Source organism: Danio aesculapii, chromosome 21, assembly GCF_903798145.1.
Source record: "Danio aesculapii chromosome 21, fDanAes4.1, whole genome shotgun sequence".
Taxonomy (NCBI): Eukaryota; Metazoa; Chordata; class Actinopteri; order Cypriniformes; family Danionidae; genus Danio; species Danio aesculapii.
In genome coordinates this window covers 38,876,426-38,898,497 of record NC_079455.1, presented here as the reverse complement: position 1 = coordinate 38,898,497, position 22,072 = coordinate 38,876,426, and the positions used below count along the sequence as shown (strand labels likewise).

Sequence of the window (22,072 nt, the reverse complement as noted above, 5' to 3'; positions counted from 1 at the left end):
CATCCATTCACTTAATATATATATATATATATATATATATATATTTAATCTTTAAAAAAATTAGTTGCACATTTTGACACAATTTTACCATCACTTTTTGTAGTATAGGTTGCCAAATCACTGCAACATCATCTCAGATCTCTAGTTTTGGCCAAAGTTTATGGCATGCATACTGCAGATAGCACATTTATTACAGTTGACAGTTATACAGATAAGACATTCCCAGAATGCATTAGAATGAGCGTTTCTATCCAAAATAGGAGTGAGAGAATTTTACACCATAAATATTCTAATGGACAATATTGATATAAAAATGTACTGGTTTAATTGAATTGCACCCATTATTTGTATGCGTTATGCTTATTATTTTATGCTAAAAAGACATCAGTGTGAGCGCATCTAAGAAAATTTGCTCAATCCAGCCAAATAAAATAGAAAAAGTAAACAAATTGACTAAGTCATTGACTAACTTGTGTATTTTTCGTGTTTACCTATTTATTGGTTAATTGGGGTGATCGTTGTTGCTGGTGTGATGTCTAGAGTTTGACCATATCTGGGATTCTCTTGTATTTATTGAGTGACCTGATGAAGAATTGTAGGTCAAAATGTTAATTATTATATAAATTATATTGTCTTTTGATGTAAAGTGGCTGTTTGCTGATTCTGTTCACTTTTTCTATATTATTTTATGCTACCATCAGGATACATGTAACATACTCTACTGAACAGTTCACAGTATGAAACTGAAATGTAGTGTAGGAGTTGTGCAGGACTGAAAAATAATATTCACTCAGAAATGATTCCAGTGTGAAGTAAATATGTGAGGGATCTATTAACCCCAACCATAACATCAACAAATGCAGAACACCTTAGTAACTACATAGTAAAGTTCCAAACACTATTCTGGACACCTTAGCAGCTTCATATCATAATTGTTCGAACTCCTTACTTAGCAACTGAATCATGTCATTCGTCATATGTTTGTGCTTGAGATGCAGACAGGGCAGAAGTTTAGCTTCAGTCTCCTTCATCATCATCATATCATTCTCTTATCAGTTTGACGTTTTTATCAGATGGAAACTTTGCATCACAGTTAACAGCACATAAATATCACACACAGAGATGAAGGTGATGTTTCTGTGGAAAGTTCTGGTCAGGACGAGGAGCTTGAGGCTTGTGTCTCATGACATCATCGAGGGGGTTTCCAAAGCACCAGTACAGGTCAGAATTGTGTGTGTGTGTGTGTGTTTCCCATTGAAGTCCTACAGAAGTGTGTCTAAAATCAGGATGACTCATGCATTACTCACGGTACGCATCTGCTTAATCTGCATTATTTCAGACTGTGTTTCAGCATAAAGATAATATGAAATTGCACTCTTTATAATTACTTTATAATTACACACTAATTACACAGAAGGGTCAAGCTTTTTTTTCAGTGGTAATTTTTGAGCGCAGTGCTAATGGTCTAATCCAATTTAATGATCTATGCTAAGAGAAGCTAAAAATGCTCCTGCCATACTATGACATCTGCTGAATGAATTAATTTTTTTTTTGCGTGAGATCGGCTGAATAAATTGAAAAATTGTAGCTTTACATAGAAAAATGGGCAGTTCATTCCACTGTGGCGACCCCTGATGAAAAAAGGGACTAAGCCGAAGGAAAATGAATGAATGAACATAGAAAAAATGGTCAGAACTCTTTGGTCATTTTTAAGTGCAATGCTAATGGTCTAATCTGACTCAATGATCTATGCTAAGCTAGGTTAAAATTGGCTGAATGAATAAAAAAAATAGTGGCTTTACATAGGAAAATGATCAAATGTCTTTGGTCATTTTTCATTGCAGTGCTAATGGTCTAATCTGATTCAGTGATCTATGCTAAGCTAAGCTAAAAGTACTTCTGCCCCACTGTGAGATGAGCAGAATGATTTAAAAAATTGTGGCTTTACATAGGAAAATTATCAAAACTCTTGTCATTTTTGAGTGCAGTGCTAATGGTCTAATCTGATTCAATGGTCTATGCTAAACTAAGCTAAAGGTGCTCCTGCCACACTGTGAGATTAAATGAATTAAATAAGAAATTGTGTCTTTACATAGGAAAACGATCCAAACTCTGTGGTCATTTTTGAGTGCAGTGCTAATGGTCTAGTCTGATTCAATGATCTATGCTAAGCTAAAAGTGCTCCTGCCACACCATGAGATTGGCTGAATAAATTGAAAAATTTTAGCCTTACATAGAAAAATGGGCGGCTCATTCCACTGTGGCAACCCCTGATAAAAAAGGGACTAAGCCGAAGGAAAATGAATGAATGAACATAGAAAAAATGGTCAGAACTCTTTGGTCATTTTTAAGTGCAATGCTAATGGTCTAATCTGATTCAATGATCTATACTACGCTAAGCTAAAAGTGCTCCTACCATACTATGAGATTGGCTGAATGAATTAAAAAATAGTAGCTTTACATAGGAAAATGATCAAAACTCTGTGGTCATTTTTGAGTACAGTGCTAATGGTCTAATCTGATTCAACGATCTATGCTAAGCTAAAAATGCTTCTACCACATCATAAAATCAGATGAATTGATTAAGAAATTGTAGCTTAACATAAGAAAATGATCAAAACTCTGGTAATTTTTGAGTGCAGTGCTAATGGTCTAATCTGATTCAATGATCTATGCTAAGATAAGCTAAAAGTGCTCCTACCATACTATGAGATCGCTTGAATAATTCAAAAAATTGTGGCTTTACATAGGAAAATTATCAAAATTCTGTGGTCAATTTTAGTACAGTGCTAATGGTCTAATCTGATTCAATGATCTATGTTAAGCTATAATAAGCTAAGCTAAAAGTGCTGCTGCCACACTATAATATCAGCTTAATGAATGAATAAAAATTGTAGCTTTATATAGAAAAATTATTAAAACTTGTTGGCGATTTCAGTGCAATGCTAATGGTCTAATCTGATTCAATGATCTATGCTAAGCTAAGCTAAAAATGCTTCTACCACATCATAAAATCACATGAATTAATTAAGAAATTGTAGCTTTACATAAGAAACTGATCAACTCATTTTTGAGTGCAGTGCTAATGGTCTAATCTGATTCACTGATCTATGCTAAGCTAAGCTAAAAGTGCTCCTGTCACATTCGAAGATCAGCTGAATGATTTTAAAAATTGTAAAACTCATGAAATGAGATTCAGTCGTGAAATGAGCCTATTTTCCAAAAAAAAAAAAAAAAAATGAGGAGAGAAGTTTACTACTCATCTTTTTTTAAGTAAAGTCTATTAATGTCTAGTAATGTCAAGTAATGACTATTCACAGTGTGTATGTAATTAGGAATGAATGAGCTGTCCCTGCACGAGTGAATGCGAACATGAAAGAAACATTTGCGCAGACGTTTCGGTCCAGCTATATTCCAAATCAAACTTTCCCGGTAAAAACACAGTCTAAACAGTTCATCTTTCAATGCCGCAGTTGAGGAAACACAACCAGAACCCAGCCTGCTGTAAACGTCATTATCATCAGACAGAGAAGTGAAAGTGGAGTTGAGTGATGGTAAAAGGCAGAAGCGAAGGAGCGAATGCTGACGGATGAAAGGAACGCAGGGAAAACGCAGCGGTAGACGATTTTTAGAGCTGTTGATTTTGGCCCTGATCTTAAAGGCCTCCAGACGCTGCCACTGTGTGTGTGTGTGTGTGTGTGTGTGTGTGTGTGTGTGTGTGTGCGTGTGTGTGTGTGTGTGTGTGTGTGTGTGTGTCAGTCATTGGATGCTTTGGTTTCTGTGGTTGGTTTGTATTTTTTTTTTACATTTTGAGAATGGCCAGACATTGACTGTGTGTGTGTTTGTGTCTGCGTGTGTGTGTTTGCGAGCACATGCATGTGGCTGTTGTGGTCTTGACTTAAGTCTGATATTCTGTCGTTTTTGTGGTGTGTTTCGTGCTGGTTAGTTAAAGTGCTTTTGCGATCTCTCCTGCTGCGAGAGCTTGTGTTGTAATGCCGATCACATTCGGTCTGTTTCTCATGTCTTGGGCTTATGAGGTCATAAGCAGCTGCGATGATGTCATTTTTAAACAAACCTAATAGGCACAAGACCTTAAAGTTTGTGTGTGTGTATGTGCATGTGTGCGTGTGAATCTAACAGAATCTGTCACAAGAATGGGTAGCATGATCGCCTTGATCACTGCAAGAAGGTTGCTGGTTTGAGCCCTGGCTGGGCCAGTTGGCATTTCTGTGTGGAGTTTGTATGTTCTCCCTGTGTTGGCGTGGGTTTCCGCCGAGTGCTCCGGTTTCCCCCACAGTCCAAACACATGTGGTATAGATGAATTGAATAAACTAAATTGGCCGTAGTGTATGTGTGTGAATGTGAAAGTGTTTCCCAGTGTAAGTTGGCGGTTCATTCCGCTGTGGCGACCCTGATTAATAAAGGGACTAAGCCGGAAAGAAAATGAATGCAAATCATAATTGTAATATTAAATATGATTAAACACTGAATAAACACAGTTTCTAACACTCTGTAATGACTCCAATGCAAAACAACAATGCTAGTTAATTGAGGTAGTATTTAGGTTATCGTAATATGTATGTATTGCATAGAATGTACTTTTATTGTTCAGTGAACTGTACTGGATTAAAGTGATGAGAATAAAAAAATAAGAAGATTATATTATCATACTACTATTAAGATTACATCGACACTAGCGGGCAAATGTTTTAAAATAGTAGGATTTTTAAATTGTTTTTAAAATGTAAATTACTGTTTAATTTAGTATATTTTAACATTCATGATAGAATCCACATAAAATTGTAAATTAATAAAATTACTCAACTGTCAATAAAAACTGATAACTGATGAATATATATATATACTTAAATACTTAAATACATGTATTCAAAAATAAATAAATTGTATATATATATACTTTTTGTGCAGCAAATCAAAACGTGATGATTACTTATGCTAAACATTCAGCTTTGCATTAAATTGAATAAATTATTTTTTAAATATATTCAAAAATAAAATTATTATTATAAATAGTACAACTATTTCAAAATATTTATGTTATAAATTGTAATTTGGATATAAACACTTTATATAAATATATAGTTTATAAAACAAATAATATGAATAATATTAGTATTTAAGTTCTACTGATAAGTACCTATAGTTATACTCAATATTAAATTAATATTTACATAAATAATAATAATAATAATAAAATTAATAATGGGTGACGCAGTGGTACAGTAGGTAGTGCTGTCGCCTCACAGCAAGAAGGTCGCTGGTTCGAGCCTTGGCTGGGTCAGGTGGCAGTTCTTTGTGGAGTTTGCATGTTCTCCCCGTGTTGGCGTGGGTTTCCCCGGAATGCTCCGGTTTCCCCCACAAGTCCAAAGACATGTGGTATTGGTGAATTGGGTAAATTGTCCATAGTGTATGTGTGTGAAATGTGTGTATGGATGTTTCTCAGTGATGGGTTGCAGCTGGAAGGGCATCCACTGCGTAAAACATATGCTGGATAAGTTGACGGTTCATTCCGCTGTGGCGACCTTAATAAGCCGAAAAGAAAATGAATGAATGAATGAATAATAATAATAAAATTATTTAAATAATATAATAATATTTCAATATACCTGACAAATATATAACTTTACTTCTAGTTGATCAGTTGGGAAAGTGGTTTCTGATGAATCATCTGTTGAACTGCATCCCAATCATCACAAATACTAAAGATGACTTGTTGGACCCGCATGGACCCAAGGTTCTCACAGAATCAGTTAAGTTGGTGAAGGAAAAGTCATGGTTTGGGGTTACATTCAGTATGGGGGCATGCGAGAGATCTGCAGAGTGGATGGCAACATCAACAGCCTGAGGTATCAAGACATTTTCGCTGCCCATTACATTACAAACCACAGGAGAGGGCAAATTCAGCAGGATAGCGCTCCTTCTCATACTTCAGCCTCCACATCAAAGTTCATCAAGGATTCACATCAAGGATTGGCCAGCCCAGTCACCATACATGAACATTATTGAGCATGTCTGGGATAAGATGGAGGAGACATTGAAGATGAATCCAAAGAATCTTGATGAATCTTGATGGGAGTCCTGCAAGAACGCTTTCTTTGCCATTCCAGATGACTTTATTAAGTTATTTGAGTCATTGCAGAGATGTTTGGATGCAGTCCTCCAAGCTCATGATGGAGTCAGACACAATATTCATTCTTTTCCCACTGCACCATGACTTTATATTCTATACTGGACAATATTTCTGTTACGTGACAAGACTTTTGTCTAAGCAGAGTCAGACCTTACTGTCCTAATTAAATAATTAAAAATCAAGGCATGATCATATTTTATTTTGGTATAATAAGCGTAATCTAGAGGCCTTTGCCTTTCATATAGGCCACTTCTGATACCAAATGATCAACTAGAAGTCAAGTTATTATTTGCTGTTCCTAAAACTTGGATAGGCGACAAGACTTTTGTCAGGTAGTGTATGTGAGCATATTCATACAAATATATACAAACACACATTTTTGTACGCACATATTTTGTTCAAGTAATGCACAATATGTGAAATATGATTCCATGAGTGTCCGTGCATGCAGTGTGTGTGTGAGAGAGAGTGTTGCATGTGTGTTCAAATAAAATATGGCAGGACAGAACAAGGAATGGTGATGTTTTGGTGCACTGAAAGGAACGTGTTGTACTCTGGGCTTCCTACCAGAACAGTTTGAGATCATTCCTCTGTTTTCGCTCATTATCAGCAGTGCTGTCTGTCGCCCTCTCCTGTCCACTGCAGCCACGCCAACCTTAAGCAAAAGAGAGAGATAGAGAGTGTGTGTGTGTGTGTGTGTGTGTGCGCCTTATTTACACAATCTATACTATTTATACTTGTTATTATAATTAATGATAGATATTGTCTGTTTTTTTTCCTTTTTTCCTGCCATTTTCTGCCATTTATTTCTCTTTATATATATATATTATTAATTTGATGGTGGTGTGTGTGTGTGTGTGAGAGAGTGTGTGTGTGAGAAAGAGAGACAAACAGAGAGTGTGTTTGTGAGTGTGTCTGTGTGTGTGTGTGTGAGATTGATTAAGTGTGTGTGTATGACAGAGAAAGGTAGAGAGCTTGTGTGTAAGTGTACAGTATGTGTGTGTTTGGGTGTCGCTGAGTGTGTGTCTGTGTGTGTATCTCTGTGTGAGAGAGTGTGTGTTTTTGTGTGAATGAGCGTTAGAAAGTTAGAGCGAGAGCTTGTGTGTGCGTATGTGTTTGTTTGCAGTGTGTGTGTGTGTGTTTGTTTGCACTGTGTGTGTGTGTGTGTGTGTGTGTGTGTGTGTGTGTGTGTGTGTGGCAGAGGGAGAAGAAAGAGAGTGTGTGGGTGTGTGTGTGTGTGAGTGAGTTTGTAGTCTGTGTGTGTGTGTGAGAGAGAAAAAGTGTCTGTGTGTGTGTGCAGTGTGTGTTTGTGTGAGAGAGGTTGTGGATGTGTGTGTGCGTGAACGTGTATGAAAGAGAGAATGTGCATGCTTTTGAGTTTGTGTGTTGTGTGTGTGTGTGTGTGACAGAAATGTAGATAGTTTGTTTGTGTGTATTTGTGTATCTCTGGTATCTGTGTGTGTGTGCGTGTGTGCGTGTGTGCGTGTGTGCGTGTGTGCGTGTGTGCGTGTGTGCGTGTGTGTGTGTGTGTGTGTGTGTGCGCGTGTGTGCGTGCGTGTGTGTGTGTGTGTGTGTGTGTGTGTGTGTGTGTGTGTGTGTGTGTGTGTGTGTGTGTGCAGTGTGTTTTTGTGACAGAGAGAGAGAGTGTGGATGTATGTGTGAGTATGCGTCCGAGTGTGTGTGTTTGTACAGTGTGTGTGTGTGTATGAAAGAAGGAGAAAAGAGTGTGTGGACGTATGTGTGAGTTTTTGATTGAGTGAGCGGGTGAGTTTGTGTGAAAGAGAGAGACTGTGTTCATGTGTGTGTGTGACACAGAAAGGGAGAGAGTGTGTGTGTGTGTGTGTGTGTGTGTGTGTGTGTGTGTGTGTGTGTGTGTGTGTGTGTGTGTGTGTGTGTGTGTGTGTGTGTGTGTGTGTGTGTGTGTGTGTGTGTGTGTGTGTGTGTGTGTGTGTGTGTGTGTGTGTGTGTGTGTGTGTGTGTGTGTGTGTGTGTGTGTGTGTGTGTGTGTGTGTGTGTGTGTGTGTGTGTGTGTGTGTGTGTGTAGAGTGTTTTGGCTGAGCTCGTCACCACAGGCAGCTGCTGAAGCGGTTAGCCTGGACTCCAGAGAGTGATGCGGGGAGTTTTTGGCGAAACAGACGCTCGTATTTCAAACCTGCTGACAGTGCAGTGTCTATTATTCTCCCTCTCTCTCTCCTTCTTTCTCTCTGCCCCTCATTAATCTGATCAATTTCTCCCAGACACACACACAGTCCCAGAATAGCTCAGTACACCTCTGTTCACTCCTCTTCTGTTTCTGCTTTCCTCTTGTCTGTTTTCTGCTCTTCTCTTGTCACACTACCACAGCAATCCTGCATGTTTAAAGGGACAGTTGACCCAAAACTAAAGAGTCTGTCATCGTTTACTCACCCTTCACTTGTTGTAAACCTGTTTGAGTTTCTCTCTTCTGTTAAACACAAAAGAAGATATTCAGAAAAATGTTGAATACCGATAACCATTGACTTCTATTTGTTTTTCCTACGTCAGGTTAGCAATTTGTAACATTCATTCATTCATTTTCTTTCGGCTTAGTCCATTATTTACCAGGGATCACCACAGTGGAATGAACTGCCAACTATGTTTTACACCGGGGATGCCCTTCCAGCTGCAACCCAGTGCTGGGAAACATCCATACACACTCTTATTCACACACACATGCCTCATTCTTTGTTGCTTTGTCACTTGGTTGCTTGGTCGCTTTGTCGCTTGTTGCTTTGTCGCTTGTTTTTTTCTCACTTGGTTGCTTGGTCGCGTGTCGCTTTGTCGTTTGTCACTTGTCTCTTTGCCGCTTTGTCTCTTGGTTGCTTGGTCACTTGGTAGCTTTGTCGCTGGTTGCTTTGTCGCTTTTTTGCTTGTCGCTTCATCGTTTGTTGCTCGCTTTGTCACCTGGTTGCTCGGTTGCTTGTCGATTTGTCGCTTTGTTGTTTGTCACTTGTTGCTTTGCCACTTTGTCGATTGTCGCTTTCTCACTTTGTCGCTTGTCGCTTTGCCACTTTGTCTCTTGGTTGCTTGGTCACTTGGTAGCTTTGTCGCTGGTTGCTTTGTCGCTTGTCGCTTTTTTGCTTGTTGCTTTGTCGTTTGTTGCTTTGTCGCTTTGTCACTTGTTGTTTGTCACTTTGTTGCTTTTCGCTTTGTCATTTGTGTTGTCGATTGTTGCTTTGCCACTTTGTCTCTTGGTTGCTTGGTCACTTGGTAGCTTTGTCGCTGGTTGCTTTGTCGCTTGTCGCTTTTTTGCTTGTTGCTTTGTCGTTTGTTGCTTTGTCGCTTTGTCACTTGTTGTTTGTCACTTTGTTGCTTTTCGCTTTGTCGATTTGTTGCTTTGTTGTTTGTCACTTGTTGCTTTGCCACTTTGTCTCTTGGTTGCTTGGGCACTTGGTAGCTTTGTCGCTGGTTGCTTTGTTGCTTGTCACTTTTTTGCTTGTCGTTTGTTGCTTTGTCACTTGTCGCTTTGTCACTTGGTTGCTCGGTCGCTTGTCGTTTGTCGCTTTGTCATTTGTCACTTGACGCTTAGTCACTTTGTCGCTTGTTGCTTGACGCTTGGTCGCCTTGTCGCTTTGTCATTTGTTGCTTGTTGGTTGTCACTTTGTTGCTTTTCGCTTTGTCATTTGTTGTTTTGTCGCTTGTCTTTTTGTCGCTTTGTTGTTTGTCACTTGTCGAATTGCCACTTTGTCGATTGTCGCTTTCTCACTTTGTTGCTTTGTCGCTTTGTAACTTGTTGATTTGTCGCTTGTCGCTTTGTCGCTTTGTCGATTGGAGGGTGGAGGGCGGTGGAAGTCCCTCACTTTCTGTTGAAATGAACGGTCAGTTTGTTGCTTGACGCTTTGTCGTTTGTTGCTTTGTTGATTTGTCGATTGCCGATTTATCGCTTTTCGATTTGTCGCTTATGGATTTGTCGCGTTGTTGCTATGTCGCTTGACACTTTGTTGCTTTGCCGCTGTGAGTCACTCGTATAGTGTGAATGAGGCTATGGTCTTACTCTACGGCCAATTTAGTTCATCCAATTCACTAATAGCGCATGTCCTTGTGTTGTGAGGAAAAAAACGGAACACCTGGAGGAAACCCACACCAACACGGGGAGAACATGTGAACTCCACACAGAAATGTCAACTGACCCAGCCGGGACTCAAACTAGCGATCTTCTTGCCGGGAACCACTTAGCCACCGTGCCGCCTATGTTAAATAATCTCATGGGTTATTTTAAAGCCAATAATATAAAGCGCAATGCCTATTTATATCGCCACACCTTCTTGAACACTCAGGTCTTCTTCTTCCATTCACCTCACTGTTCCCTCTGTCCGCCTTGTCACCATGGGGAACAGAGCCTTCAGCCACTCTGCTCCTCAGCTTTGGAATTCACTTCCTCCTGATCTCCGTAATTTAGACTCTCTTTCACAATTTAAATCCAAACTCAAAACACATCTGTTTAGAACAGCTTATACTCTTTAACCCGACTGCATTTTTAAAAAAAGTTTGTATTGTATTTTATTGATTTTATTGTGTTTTTATTTGAACTGATTGTTCTAGCTGCTCTGTACGGTGACCTTGAGTGTCATGAAAGGCGCCTTAAATAAAATGCATTATTATTATTATTATTTAAGAAACATAAGATTATGCACTTTCCTTATAGCGGCTTATTTTTTGTCTGTTTTTCAGATGCACTCATATCAAACGACTGCATATTGATATAAATGATACCGCCTCGTGTTGTATTGCTTATAAAAAATAAGTCAATATATTGTGCAAATTTCCCAGTTCTGGATTGTGGCAGGAATGGCATCCGCTACATAAAATATATGCTAGAATAGTTGGTGGTTCATTCTGCTGTGGCGATCCCTGATAAATAAGAGACTAAGCTGAAGTAATCAATATTGTGCAATCTTTATATGTAATGCCCATCCTTATTATAATGTCTTAAAACAAGTTTTTCATTTAGGGCTCGTCTGAGTTGCAAAATAGTGGTGAAATGATAAGGAAAGTCACGTTGTGTCCACAGATGTCCTGTGATTTTCTTTGGATGAGATTCTCTGCTAAAATTACCATTGGCTAATCTGCAGTGATTATATTTAGTTTGCATTGAGAGCAACAGATTTAATGCGTGTGTGCGTGTGTGTGTGTGTGTGCGTGTCTGTGTCTGTGTGTGTGTGTGTGTGTGTGTGCGTGTGCGTGTGCGTGTGTGTGTGTGTGTGTGTGTGTGTCTGTCTGTTTGTGTGTGTGTTGGGCCGGTTTTAAAGGGCTGAAGTGTGTGTGGATTTAGGATTTTGGATCAGAATCGGGTGTCGGGTCCAAACACATGTTTACACTGGCAAACAATCCAGAGCAACAGCCAACCAGAAATGACTACAGTCATTGTTCCTACAGTAGAGCTTTAGGAAAATCTCACGGCGACAAAAGAGAACAAAACAGGGAATGAGAAGATAATACTTATGCAGATATATACTGGTTAGAAGTTGGGATGATAATATCTGTTGATCAATTTGAAATCTCTACCGCTCACCAAGGTAACAATAGCACCAATAGCATCAGTGCTATTGCAAAATGTTAATGCTAATGTTTTTATTTGAACATATTTTAAAGTTCTGTGAATCAAAGATGAATTTTCAGCATCATGTGAATTAGGTGAGTGACTATCAAGTTGTTAGAGCAGCTGATGCCAGTATTGATAACTTAGGAACCAACAGTAAACAATAAAGCATAATGGAGAAAGCTAATTGCTCATGTGTGTGTAAGGTTTACTACTTCAGAGTTAAACATCTCCCAATTTGGCATTATTCACATTTACCCCTTTTCACACAAGGCCTAAATCATCTCAAGCAAGCATAAATTATTATTCCTATTTTTTTTCAAATTGAAAGAATTTTAATAAAAACAATTTTTTAGTTTCTGACGCAATATTTCAAAATTACATTAACATAAATATAAACATTAAAAAAACACTTTTTTAAAAAAAAATGTAAGACATCCTTACTGAATATAAATATTAATTTATATTCAGTTTATTCATTCAATAACAAACAAATACCAAATTTCAGAACTATAATTTATAAATAAATCAGCTCATAAATCAGCTCATTTGCATGCACTTTCATACATGCCTATTTAAGACATTTAATACAGGTAATGAAAATGCGCATTGAGCATTCAGGACCATCTGTCCTTTTATTTTTTAATTAAAATGACTATTTTTGTCAGATGTTAAGTACAAAATATAAAGTAGGAACTGTTTATCTCATATTAAAATTGACACTTTCATTTATACTTTCACTTTCAATTTTGTAAACTTTACTTTTCAATTTTTAAAGGACAGTATGTCATTTTCGCCACTAGAGGGAGTGTATTCACAACAAACAAAAGCATATTTTGATAACCCCGTGACCGAGTGTGGAATCGAGTTATGGTCTTCATTACATCCTATGGGACTCCTGCCGAAATCATGTAGAGATAAAGTATTGAGCTAAAGTATTCAACACTTATATTATCATATCACCCTGCAGCCCAAGACCAGTTACTCACTGAAGCTAAGCAGGGCTGAGCCTGGTCAGTACCTGGATGAGAGACCACATGGGAAAACTAGGTTGCTGTTGGAAGTGGTGTTAGTGAGGCCAGCAGGGGGTGCTCAACCTGTGATCTGTGTGAGTCCTAATGCCCCAGTATAGTGAAAGGAAAACCAAATTGTCAGTGAGCGCCGTCTTTCGGATGAGACGTTACAGCGTGGACCAGACTCTCTGTGGTCATTAAAATACCCCTTAGCACTTCATGTAAAGAGTAGGGGTGTAACCCCAGTGTCCTGGCCAAATTCCCACCAACAACCCTTTCCATCAAGGCCTCCAAAGCTTCCCCATCCACTGAATTGGCTCTATCACTGTCTCTCTACTCCTATAGCAGGTGTGTGGTGAGTGCACTGGCACCGTTGTCCTGTGGCTGCCGTCACATCATCCAAGTGGATGCTGCTCACTGGTGTTGGTGTGGAGAGACCCCCCCCCCCCCCCCCCATGATTGTGAAGCACTTTGGGTGTGTGGCCATACACAATAAATGCGCTATATAAATACACATTATATTACATTACATTACATTACATTATCATGGTAGTATGAAGCAGAGTAAATCTGAAAAAAGTCAAAGTGAAATGAAAGACTGAAACAATTGCTGATAATAGACTAGCGCGACTAGCATGAAAGCAGCAGAGCTTTTATTATTGCACACTCCACCACTTCCAGTTAAGAAGTAGGATTTTTCTTTATCATAGTTCATCATTTACTACAGGGATGCACCGATATGGATTTTTTGGCCAATATCGATAATAAGATTTGGAGGCCGATAGCCGATATACTATATACAACGCTTCTATGTTCATTCTTGCTGTCAATTGCGGAGAAAATGATCGACGAAAGGTTTATGATGGACCTCTGTGAGCTTGAAACTAATTGAATGTGCTGTGTGACGAAGCAGAGTCAGATTAGAAAGTCAGAGTTTGATATAACACCTAAGCATTGAGCATAGACAGAATGTGGCGAGGGTTGAGCTCCCCTATGCTGGATTCAGTGTCTGGCGCACCGCTCCCCTGTGCTGCTGTTCGCGTGGTAATAGCCATCACGAGTGCTCGTTATAATCATAAATAAGCAGATCAAACTGAATACAATCTTACATCCACAACACATGGCAAGCAACGCGCTAAGAACAAATAATCATATTAGATTACAAACAACCCAGAGAATTGTTTAGCACGTGTGCATCGCTGCTATTATGTTTACACATGTAATATAATAATTCCTGAGCCAACTTAAACCAAAATACACAATGACACGTTATCAAACATATCTACAATGATAAGGAGTATGCAGTGTTAGGCAAGCTACCTGAAAAATGTAGTGAGCTAAGCTATTAGCTACACTACTTAAAATGTAGCTTAACTACACTAAAAGCTACAACCTGGGAATTGTAGCAAGCTAAGCTAAAAGCTACTTTGCAAAAGTAGCTTAGCTATTTTTGCAATTTTCATTTTTAAATCGAAGCAACTTAAATTATCATTCATATCTGAGTGATCACTGAAACTGTCAGAAAATGAGTTAGAATTGTTCAGTTCAGTTATTTACTGTAAATAATATTGTACCAAACAGAAACAAAATTATAGTATATGACAGCAAAAACAAAAAATCCAATGAAACCAAGTGTTACGCATTTAAAATACTGGAGTAATCTATAGTAAAGGGAAATATTTACGAATAAGCATCAAGTTACACTAACTTACAAATTGTAGTATCATTAATAACTAATAAAAATAGCTTCGCTACTGAAAAGCTATTGGATTTATAAAGTAGCTACGCTACCGCCACGCTACTGAGAAATGTAGTTAAGCTAGTAGCAACGCTACTGCCCAACACTGGGAATATGGTTACTTACCGAGTTATTAATGTCCAGCAATACCACACAAAGGATGGACTTTGAAGGAATAAACAATGTGAGGAAAGCTCCATTATAGTGCAATGGACAAGTCTGAACAAGTTCCGCCCACGCAAGTGCGAGGTAATTTACGGCTTAAAGATATCAAGCTAATTATGATATCGGACTGATAACGATAATCTTAAAAATAGCATTTATAAATCTCTAACTATTGGTAAAGAAATCCCTGTTTGCCCTAAAATCTGTATTCTTGGTTTTTTCCCCCCTGCCATATCACTGAAACCATATGAACAGAAGTTTATAAATCTGTGCCTATTGCATGCAAAGCGCCTGATTGCCATTCACTGGAAAAGTATTCATGGTCCATCTTTGAAACGCTGGATAAAGGAAATGTCTTTGTGTATAGCAATGGAAACGTTGACTTAATCAAACAAAAAATGCACATATTCGACAAGATTTGGGACTTGTTCCTTCATTCCGTCAAGAGTGGACTGACCATTAGTAATCCCAAACAATGTGACTGTGTTAATGTGCACTGTGTTTGTAACGACTATCTTTAATATATTTTCCACTTTCATTAGAATGTATGTGTTGAAATGTCAAGGTCTTAATGGTATTTTTTAATATTTATTAATTTTTTTTACAAAATTGCCCTTTTTATTTATTTTTTATTATTATTTAATCTTATTTCAGTTAATTTTTTATTTTCTATTTATTTGTTTATGTATTATATTCCTTGCATGTGAATACATTTTTATTTTTTTTTATTTATTTATTTTTTAATGGCTCTGTCGGGATGGGGTGGGTGTTCCGTGATTGGTATTTGGTTACTAATACAGTATGTATGTATGCATTTTTCTGAAACAATAAAAGTGTCACAAAAAAAATAAAAAATTGCTTTTATCGGCCGATAACGATATGGCCGCCGATATATCGTGCATCCCTGATTTACCAATACATTATTAAAATCAATCTGTAAGTTAACATGATCTAACAGTTGTTTTTTCATTAGCTAACATCAACAAACATGAACAAATACTGTAATAAATGTATTGTTTATTGTTTGTTCATGTCAGTAAATACATTAGCATTAACTGTGTGTCCTGTATTATAAAGTGTGAACCAAAAAATCGTACATATTGTGCTTTTAATGCATCTCTGCTGATTACATGTGAATACATAACTAATGCGTTTTGCTTGTTTTTGTGTGTGTGTGTAAAATGTAAAGCATGTAACCCTCACCCCCCAAAAAATGCCGCCAGGATTCTCTCTGTTATGTAATATATCCTCTAGAGCTCTGCGTTCAGCTGTTTGCTCCACATCAGGAGCGTTTTGTCTTCCAGTTTTCTCTGCGGGTTGTGTTGTGTGCCGATTCTGTCTGTCTGGTCGCTCACAGCCAAATCTCCACACGGCCTGGAGAGCCTTCTGCACAATACTCACAATACTCCCTCTTTCTTTTTTTCTCTCTCCTTTTTCACTCTCTCATTCTGCCATGATGATTTAAATCTTCTGTGTGTGTGTGTGTATGTGTGTGTGCTCTAGTCTCTTCATGTTTTTCGACTCTAACCTGGTGTCAGTTCCAGACATTCATCTTCCCGAGTTCACACTAACTTTGCCCACATTTTCTCCGCCTGCTTGTACAAGTTTCCTGGGATCGCTGTGGGAAAAATGTGTTTTTGTGCATGTATAACAAGGAGAAGTCACCGATTAGGCTGATATATGAATCTGACTGCTACAATAAATCAGCGCCGCGTCTCCTGCACATTTACAAGCGCACAAATGTTTTTGTAATGATTCTCCAACATGGACTTTTCAATAGATTATGTTTTTGTGAGCAGTTAGACATGCACATGGACAGGTTAATCTAAAACAAGTCAAAGAAAGCAAGTAATTTAATACAAATGTGCAAACTATCGGTGCTACAAACATATTCTGATACACGAACTGACACAGCAGTGCATTGTGGGAAATTAGGCACATCTGAGGCCACAGTTATGTTTTAATGTGTTTTTTATTATTATAATGAAGCCCTTATTTTGTTTATGCTATATAAACATCTAGATTAATTTAAACTGATGATGACTTTCTTTTTAACTGATTCAAGAGTCATTTGTTCAAGAATCAAGCGCACATGATGAGTGTGATAGTTTTTATGATTCAAAGCAAACTAAATGGATTAAATGACATGAGTAATAAAATATTAAACAACAAGTGCTGATATAAATACAATCTAATGACAAGAATTACCAATACACTGACTGACAGATGCTCTGCTGATTCTAAGTCTTTTTGAGTGATTCAAAAGAGTCAATTATTCATGAATCAAGTGCACATGATGAGTTTGATACCTTTTATGATTCAAAACAATCTAAATGGATCAACTGACACGACTAAATAATTCGATAAAACAACAAGTGCTGATATAAATACAATCTAATGACAAGAATTGTCACTCCTGGAATTATACCCCCCCTGCTCCTCAGCTTTTTGGTTCAGTCCCCATGCGCACCAAATCCAACGCGCAACCATCTTCAGACCTGCTTTCCAGTTCGCGCACCTATTCCCCCTTCATTTCGCGTGCACCCCCAGATAAAATCTCCCGGATTTTATGATCCGGATGTTGTCAGGTATGCTTTTTGAGTGATTCAAAAGAGTCATTTGCTCACAAATCAAGTGCACATGATGAGTATGATAGCTTTTATGATTCAAAACAAACTAAATGGGTCAAATGACACGACTAAATAAATAAATAAAACAACTGCTGATATAAATACAATCTATAACAAGAATTAACAATACTCTGACTGACAGATGCTCTGCTGATTAGGAGTCTTTTTGATTGATTCAAAAGAGTCATTTGGTCATGAATCAAGTGCACATGATGAGTGTGATAGTTTTTATGATTCAAAACAAACTAAATGGATCGAATGACATGACTAAATAAAAGGATTAAACTACTATTGCTGATATAAAAGCAATCTAAGTGACTGACAGATGCTCAGCAATACACTTACTGACAGATGCTCAGCTGATTCACGAAAATCAGAGTCTTTTTGAGTGATTCAAAAGAGTCATTTGCTTGTGAGTCAAGAGGCTTTAGACAATGCAGTTAGCTTCAAAGCATCTTCACATTAATGAGCAAATAACTGTTGGCAAAAAACATCAATAATGAAATGCGCTGAATTTCAGCTGTAAACACCTCTGCAGAATCAGATTATTCTGGTTACGACTAAAAGGAAAGTGTGTCTATGTGTGTGTGTGTGTGTGTGTGTGGGGAACACTTTCGAATCATAGTAATTATGCATAAGTAGATTACTGTTTGCATTGAGCACATTGTAAAGTGGGCAAAACATTACATTTTCGTGTGTGTGTATTTGTGTATGTGTATTTGTGTGTGTCTGTTTGAGGCATTGTATTTTTATGTGTGTGTCTGTATTGTGTGTGTCTGTTTAGGTGACCGTTGTTGTGTATTTATCTGTGTGTCTGTCTCTGTGTTTGAGTGTGTGTCTATGTGGTTGAGTGTGTTTGTGGGCTCGTGTTTGTTTATGTGTATAAACTGTGTGTGTGTGTTTGTATTTGTGTTTTTGTACAAGTCTGTGTGTGTGTGTGCCTGTGTTTGTGTGTGTGTGTCTGTGTGTGTGTGTGTCTTTCTCTGTGTTGTCTGTGTGTGTTTGTATGCTTGTGTTTGTGCATTTTTTTGTGTATTTATTTGCATGCGTCTGTGTTTTTGAGTGTGTGTCTCTTTATGTGTGTTTGTGTGTCTGTATATGTTTGCCTCTGAATGTGTGTGTGTGTGTGTGTGTGTGTGCGCGCACGTGTCCGAATGTTGGTATGTGTGTCTGTCTGTTTGTCTGGGTGTGTCCGTGTTTCCCTACTTGTGTGATTGTGTGCGTTTGTGTGTGTCTGAATGGTTGTGTGTGTGTGAACTGTGTGTTTGTTTGTGTGTGTATGTGTCTGCTTTTGTGTGTATGTTCTTGCAAGTCTGTGTGTGTCTGTTTGTGTGTTCATATGTATATGTTTCTCCATTTGTTTGTGTACTTCTGAATGTATGTGTGTGTGTGTTTATGTGTCTGTGTGCGTCTGGATGTTTGTTTGTGTGTAAACTGTGTATGTGTGTGTGTCTGTATATGTGTGTGTACAGGTGTTGGTCAATGCCCTAATTCGTTTGGACAGTTTTGGCATCAAGTTGTGACTCAGTTCTCTCCGCCCAGACTGTGACCCACTTTCACTGTGTGTGTGTGTGTGTGCTTGTGTGTGTGTGTTTCCTGTCCTATTGCAACAGGTGTTTCATCCCTTTTCCATATTGTATTCATTATTTTTTCCAAAAACCATAGTTATTGAATGAAAGGAAGCAGCTGTGTTGCTGAAAGCTCAGCGATCTCTCGTCTGTGTGTTTCTGTGTGTTTTGCATGAATGTGACGGTGGTGTTTTGACTCTCTGATTAATGTGATGATTCACACTGTTGTCTGATTGCTGTAGATGCGTTTTTAATACATTAGTGTACGTTTGACTATCAGGCTTGGCAGCTGAAAGCAGTTCTTATTCGGTTTTTCTGTTAACGGTTGTTGGACGTCTGCATTCTTCCAAACTCTTCTGAATCATCCTGAGCTGAACTGAATTAATCTGACTCACTTACTGAACCGCAGGGTAATTATGACCAATTACTGAATTTTGTTCCTGCTGAATCTGTGCTGTATTATATTAAAAAGTCTTCGGAAACTCATCTTTTGCAGGAGTTGTAATAAATCATTCTCTGATTTGTTATGTCTGTTTACTTGAAGCGTGTAATGAGCTCATCATTGGACAGAAAAATTATATGTATATTTATATTTTAATGATATGTAAATTGCTGATGATAATTAATTGTACATTCACTCACACACGCTTACACTCTCACACACACACACACACGCACACACACACACACAAAGCAACTGTTCACAATATACAGTATACACATACTTGTTTTGGCGGTTTAGGGCTCTCCATTGGGGTATTTAATGCTGTAAAAACACTTACCCTACTCTTAAACCGGTCACGCTTTATTTTGATGGTCCGTTTGTTGAATTTAAGTTGCATTGCATCTACATGCCAACTAATTCTCATTAGATTATAAGTAGACTATTAGGTTGGGGTTAGGGTCAGTTGGCATGTACTTGCAAAGTTTCTTATAGTCAGTTAAATGTCTGTTGAAGGAGCAGCATCAACAGATATTAAGCAGACAGTCTACAAATACTCAAAAGGACCATCAACAAAGTGTTACCCTTAAACCCAACCAAACTGAGCAAATTTTGATTGTAAAAATATCCCATTAAATATGATTTTTAACAGTTTTGAGAGCATGTCCTCGTAAATCACTTGAACATTGGAATCTCTGGTCATATCTATGTCTTTGTATAAATTTGTGTCAAAACACTTCACAAATAAATAAAACTAAAAGTGGGGAACACAAAACTTTAAAGCAGAATAACCATGCTTTATGCTTGCGTTGTAATCACTGACCTCTTTATGAGGGAGGTAAGGATGTATTTGTAGCTTTTATTCACAAATAAACAAAACTAAACAAAGTACAAAACTTTAGAGCAGAAGAACCAAAGAGCTTAGAAAAGCAAGAATGTAACAGCATTGGACAATGAACTGAAGCAACTGAGGGTATATGAACATGAAATGACGAGTAACTAAACAAGGCATAGGAAACACAATCAGTCTATCAATGAAAAAGAGCTTAGGAAAGTAAGAATGTAAGAGCATTAGACGAAAACTGAAGCAACTAAGGGTATATAAATGTAAAATGACAAGTAACTAAACAAGGCACAGGTGAACAAAATCAGTCCATCAATGACAAGGAGCTTAGGAAAGTAGGAATGTAAGAGCATTGGACAATAAACTGAAGCAACTAAGGGTATATAAATGTAAAATGACAAGTAACTAAACAAGGCACAGGTGAACACAATAAGCCTATCAATGAGAAACCCAAAAAACTAAGTAGAAACAGGAACAAAGGAAACGTAAGGTTTTTAATCCATCCTAAATCAAGTATGAAGTTATGTACATTCATCTGTATTAATTTTGTGTTTTATGCTTAAGTTGTAATCTCTGACCTCTTTATGAGGTAGGTGATGATGTATTTGTAGCTTTTATTCACAAATAAACAAAACTAAATAAAGTAAACACAAAACATTGTAGCATAAGAACCAAAGCGCTTAGGAAAGCAAGAATGTAACTGCCTTACGCAATGAGCAGAAGCAACTAAGGGTATATAAACATGAAATGGAGTAACTAAACAAAACACAATCAGCCTATCATTAACAAAGAGCTTAGGAAAGCAGGAATGTAAGAGTATTGCACACTGAACTAAAGTAGCTGAAGGTATATAAATGTAAAATGACAAGTAACTAAACAAGGCACAGGTGAACCCAATCAGTCTATCAATGAGAATCCATAAAAACAAAGTAGAAGCAGAAACGAAGGGAACTTACATTTTAAAAGTATGAAGTTATGCCAATCGTCTGTATTAATTTTGTGTTTTATGCCTAAGTTTAATCACTGACCTCTTTGTTACAGGGTGATATCCAGCAGCTGATGATCATATCGGACCACCGAGCTGCGTTTGACTACTGTGAGCATTACAGCCCAGACTGTGAGGTTTCTGCGCCCGAACAGCCCCAGAACCAAGACCCAAACACTGATCAATCTGTAAGTTCTCATCATTTAACCAGAATTCATTCCCTTGCAGAGAAGGAGAAGAGGTCAGGACGTCCCAGAAATCCTTGGCTTGTATGAACAAAACCAAAGCAAAACAGAGAGAGTGAAATCAGCTCTAATGAAGTCAGGAAGATCTCGTCGAGGGTTTGGACAGTTTAAGCCCTTTTAAATCCAAATCTGTCAAAATAAAGCCACCACGTCAGGCAAAAGTTCAACAATTATCCCTAGTCATGGCAGTTTCCGGAGGTCTTGATACAGTGCATTAGTCGCTATTCACTTTTCAATGCCTTCATTTTTTCTCATGGTTGGTATAAAAAAAGGCTAATTTAAAGTTTAATAAGCCGTGAACCAATCTAATCAGCTACGAGGAGAATCACAACATTAAAATCTTTGATTTAAAGTCAAAAAATTTATTTTTTTAATTTAATTTATTTAATTGAGGAAAAGTACTACATGAAGTACTACATGATAAGTCCCATGAAGCATTGTGAATGACACAACTAAAATAATGGTGAAATATAAAACTATTATGTCTTATGTCTGTCTATAAAAACATGTTATTCAGTGTTTGTCAAGGGAGTGGGCGGAGCTAAAAGGCAATTTGCTAGCTGCAACTCTCTGATTGGTGGGATTTTCTGTAAAGCATTAATGAGGAAAAGAACTACTATCCCATGAAGCATTGTGAGTGACATAACTAAAAAAAATGTGAAATAAAACCTATCAAATTTCTTGATTCTGTCTATAAAAACATATATTAAATGAATCAGTATTTGTAAAGGGAG

At 37.7% G+C, this 22,072-nt stretch overlaps 1 protein-coding gene across 1 annotated transcript in view; it reads left to right on the top strand.

Annotated features, from left to right (window-relative positions):
• col5a1 (procollagen, type V, alpha 1) overlaps positions 1-22,072 on the top strand; it is a 184,018-nt gene that overhangs the window by 75,838 nt on the left and 86,108 nt on the right. The window contains 1 exon segment of the mRNA XM_056445871.1: positions 21,150-21,281. Coding sequence (XP_056301846.1) covers positions 21,150-21,281 — 132 coding nt within the window.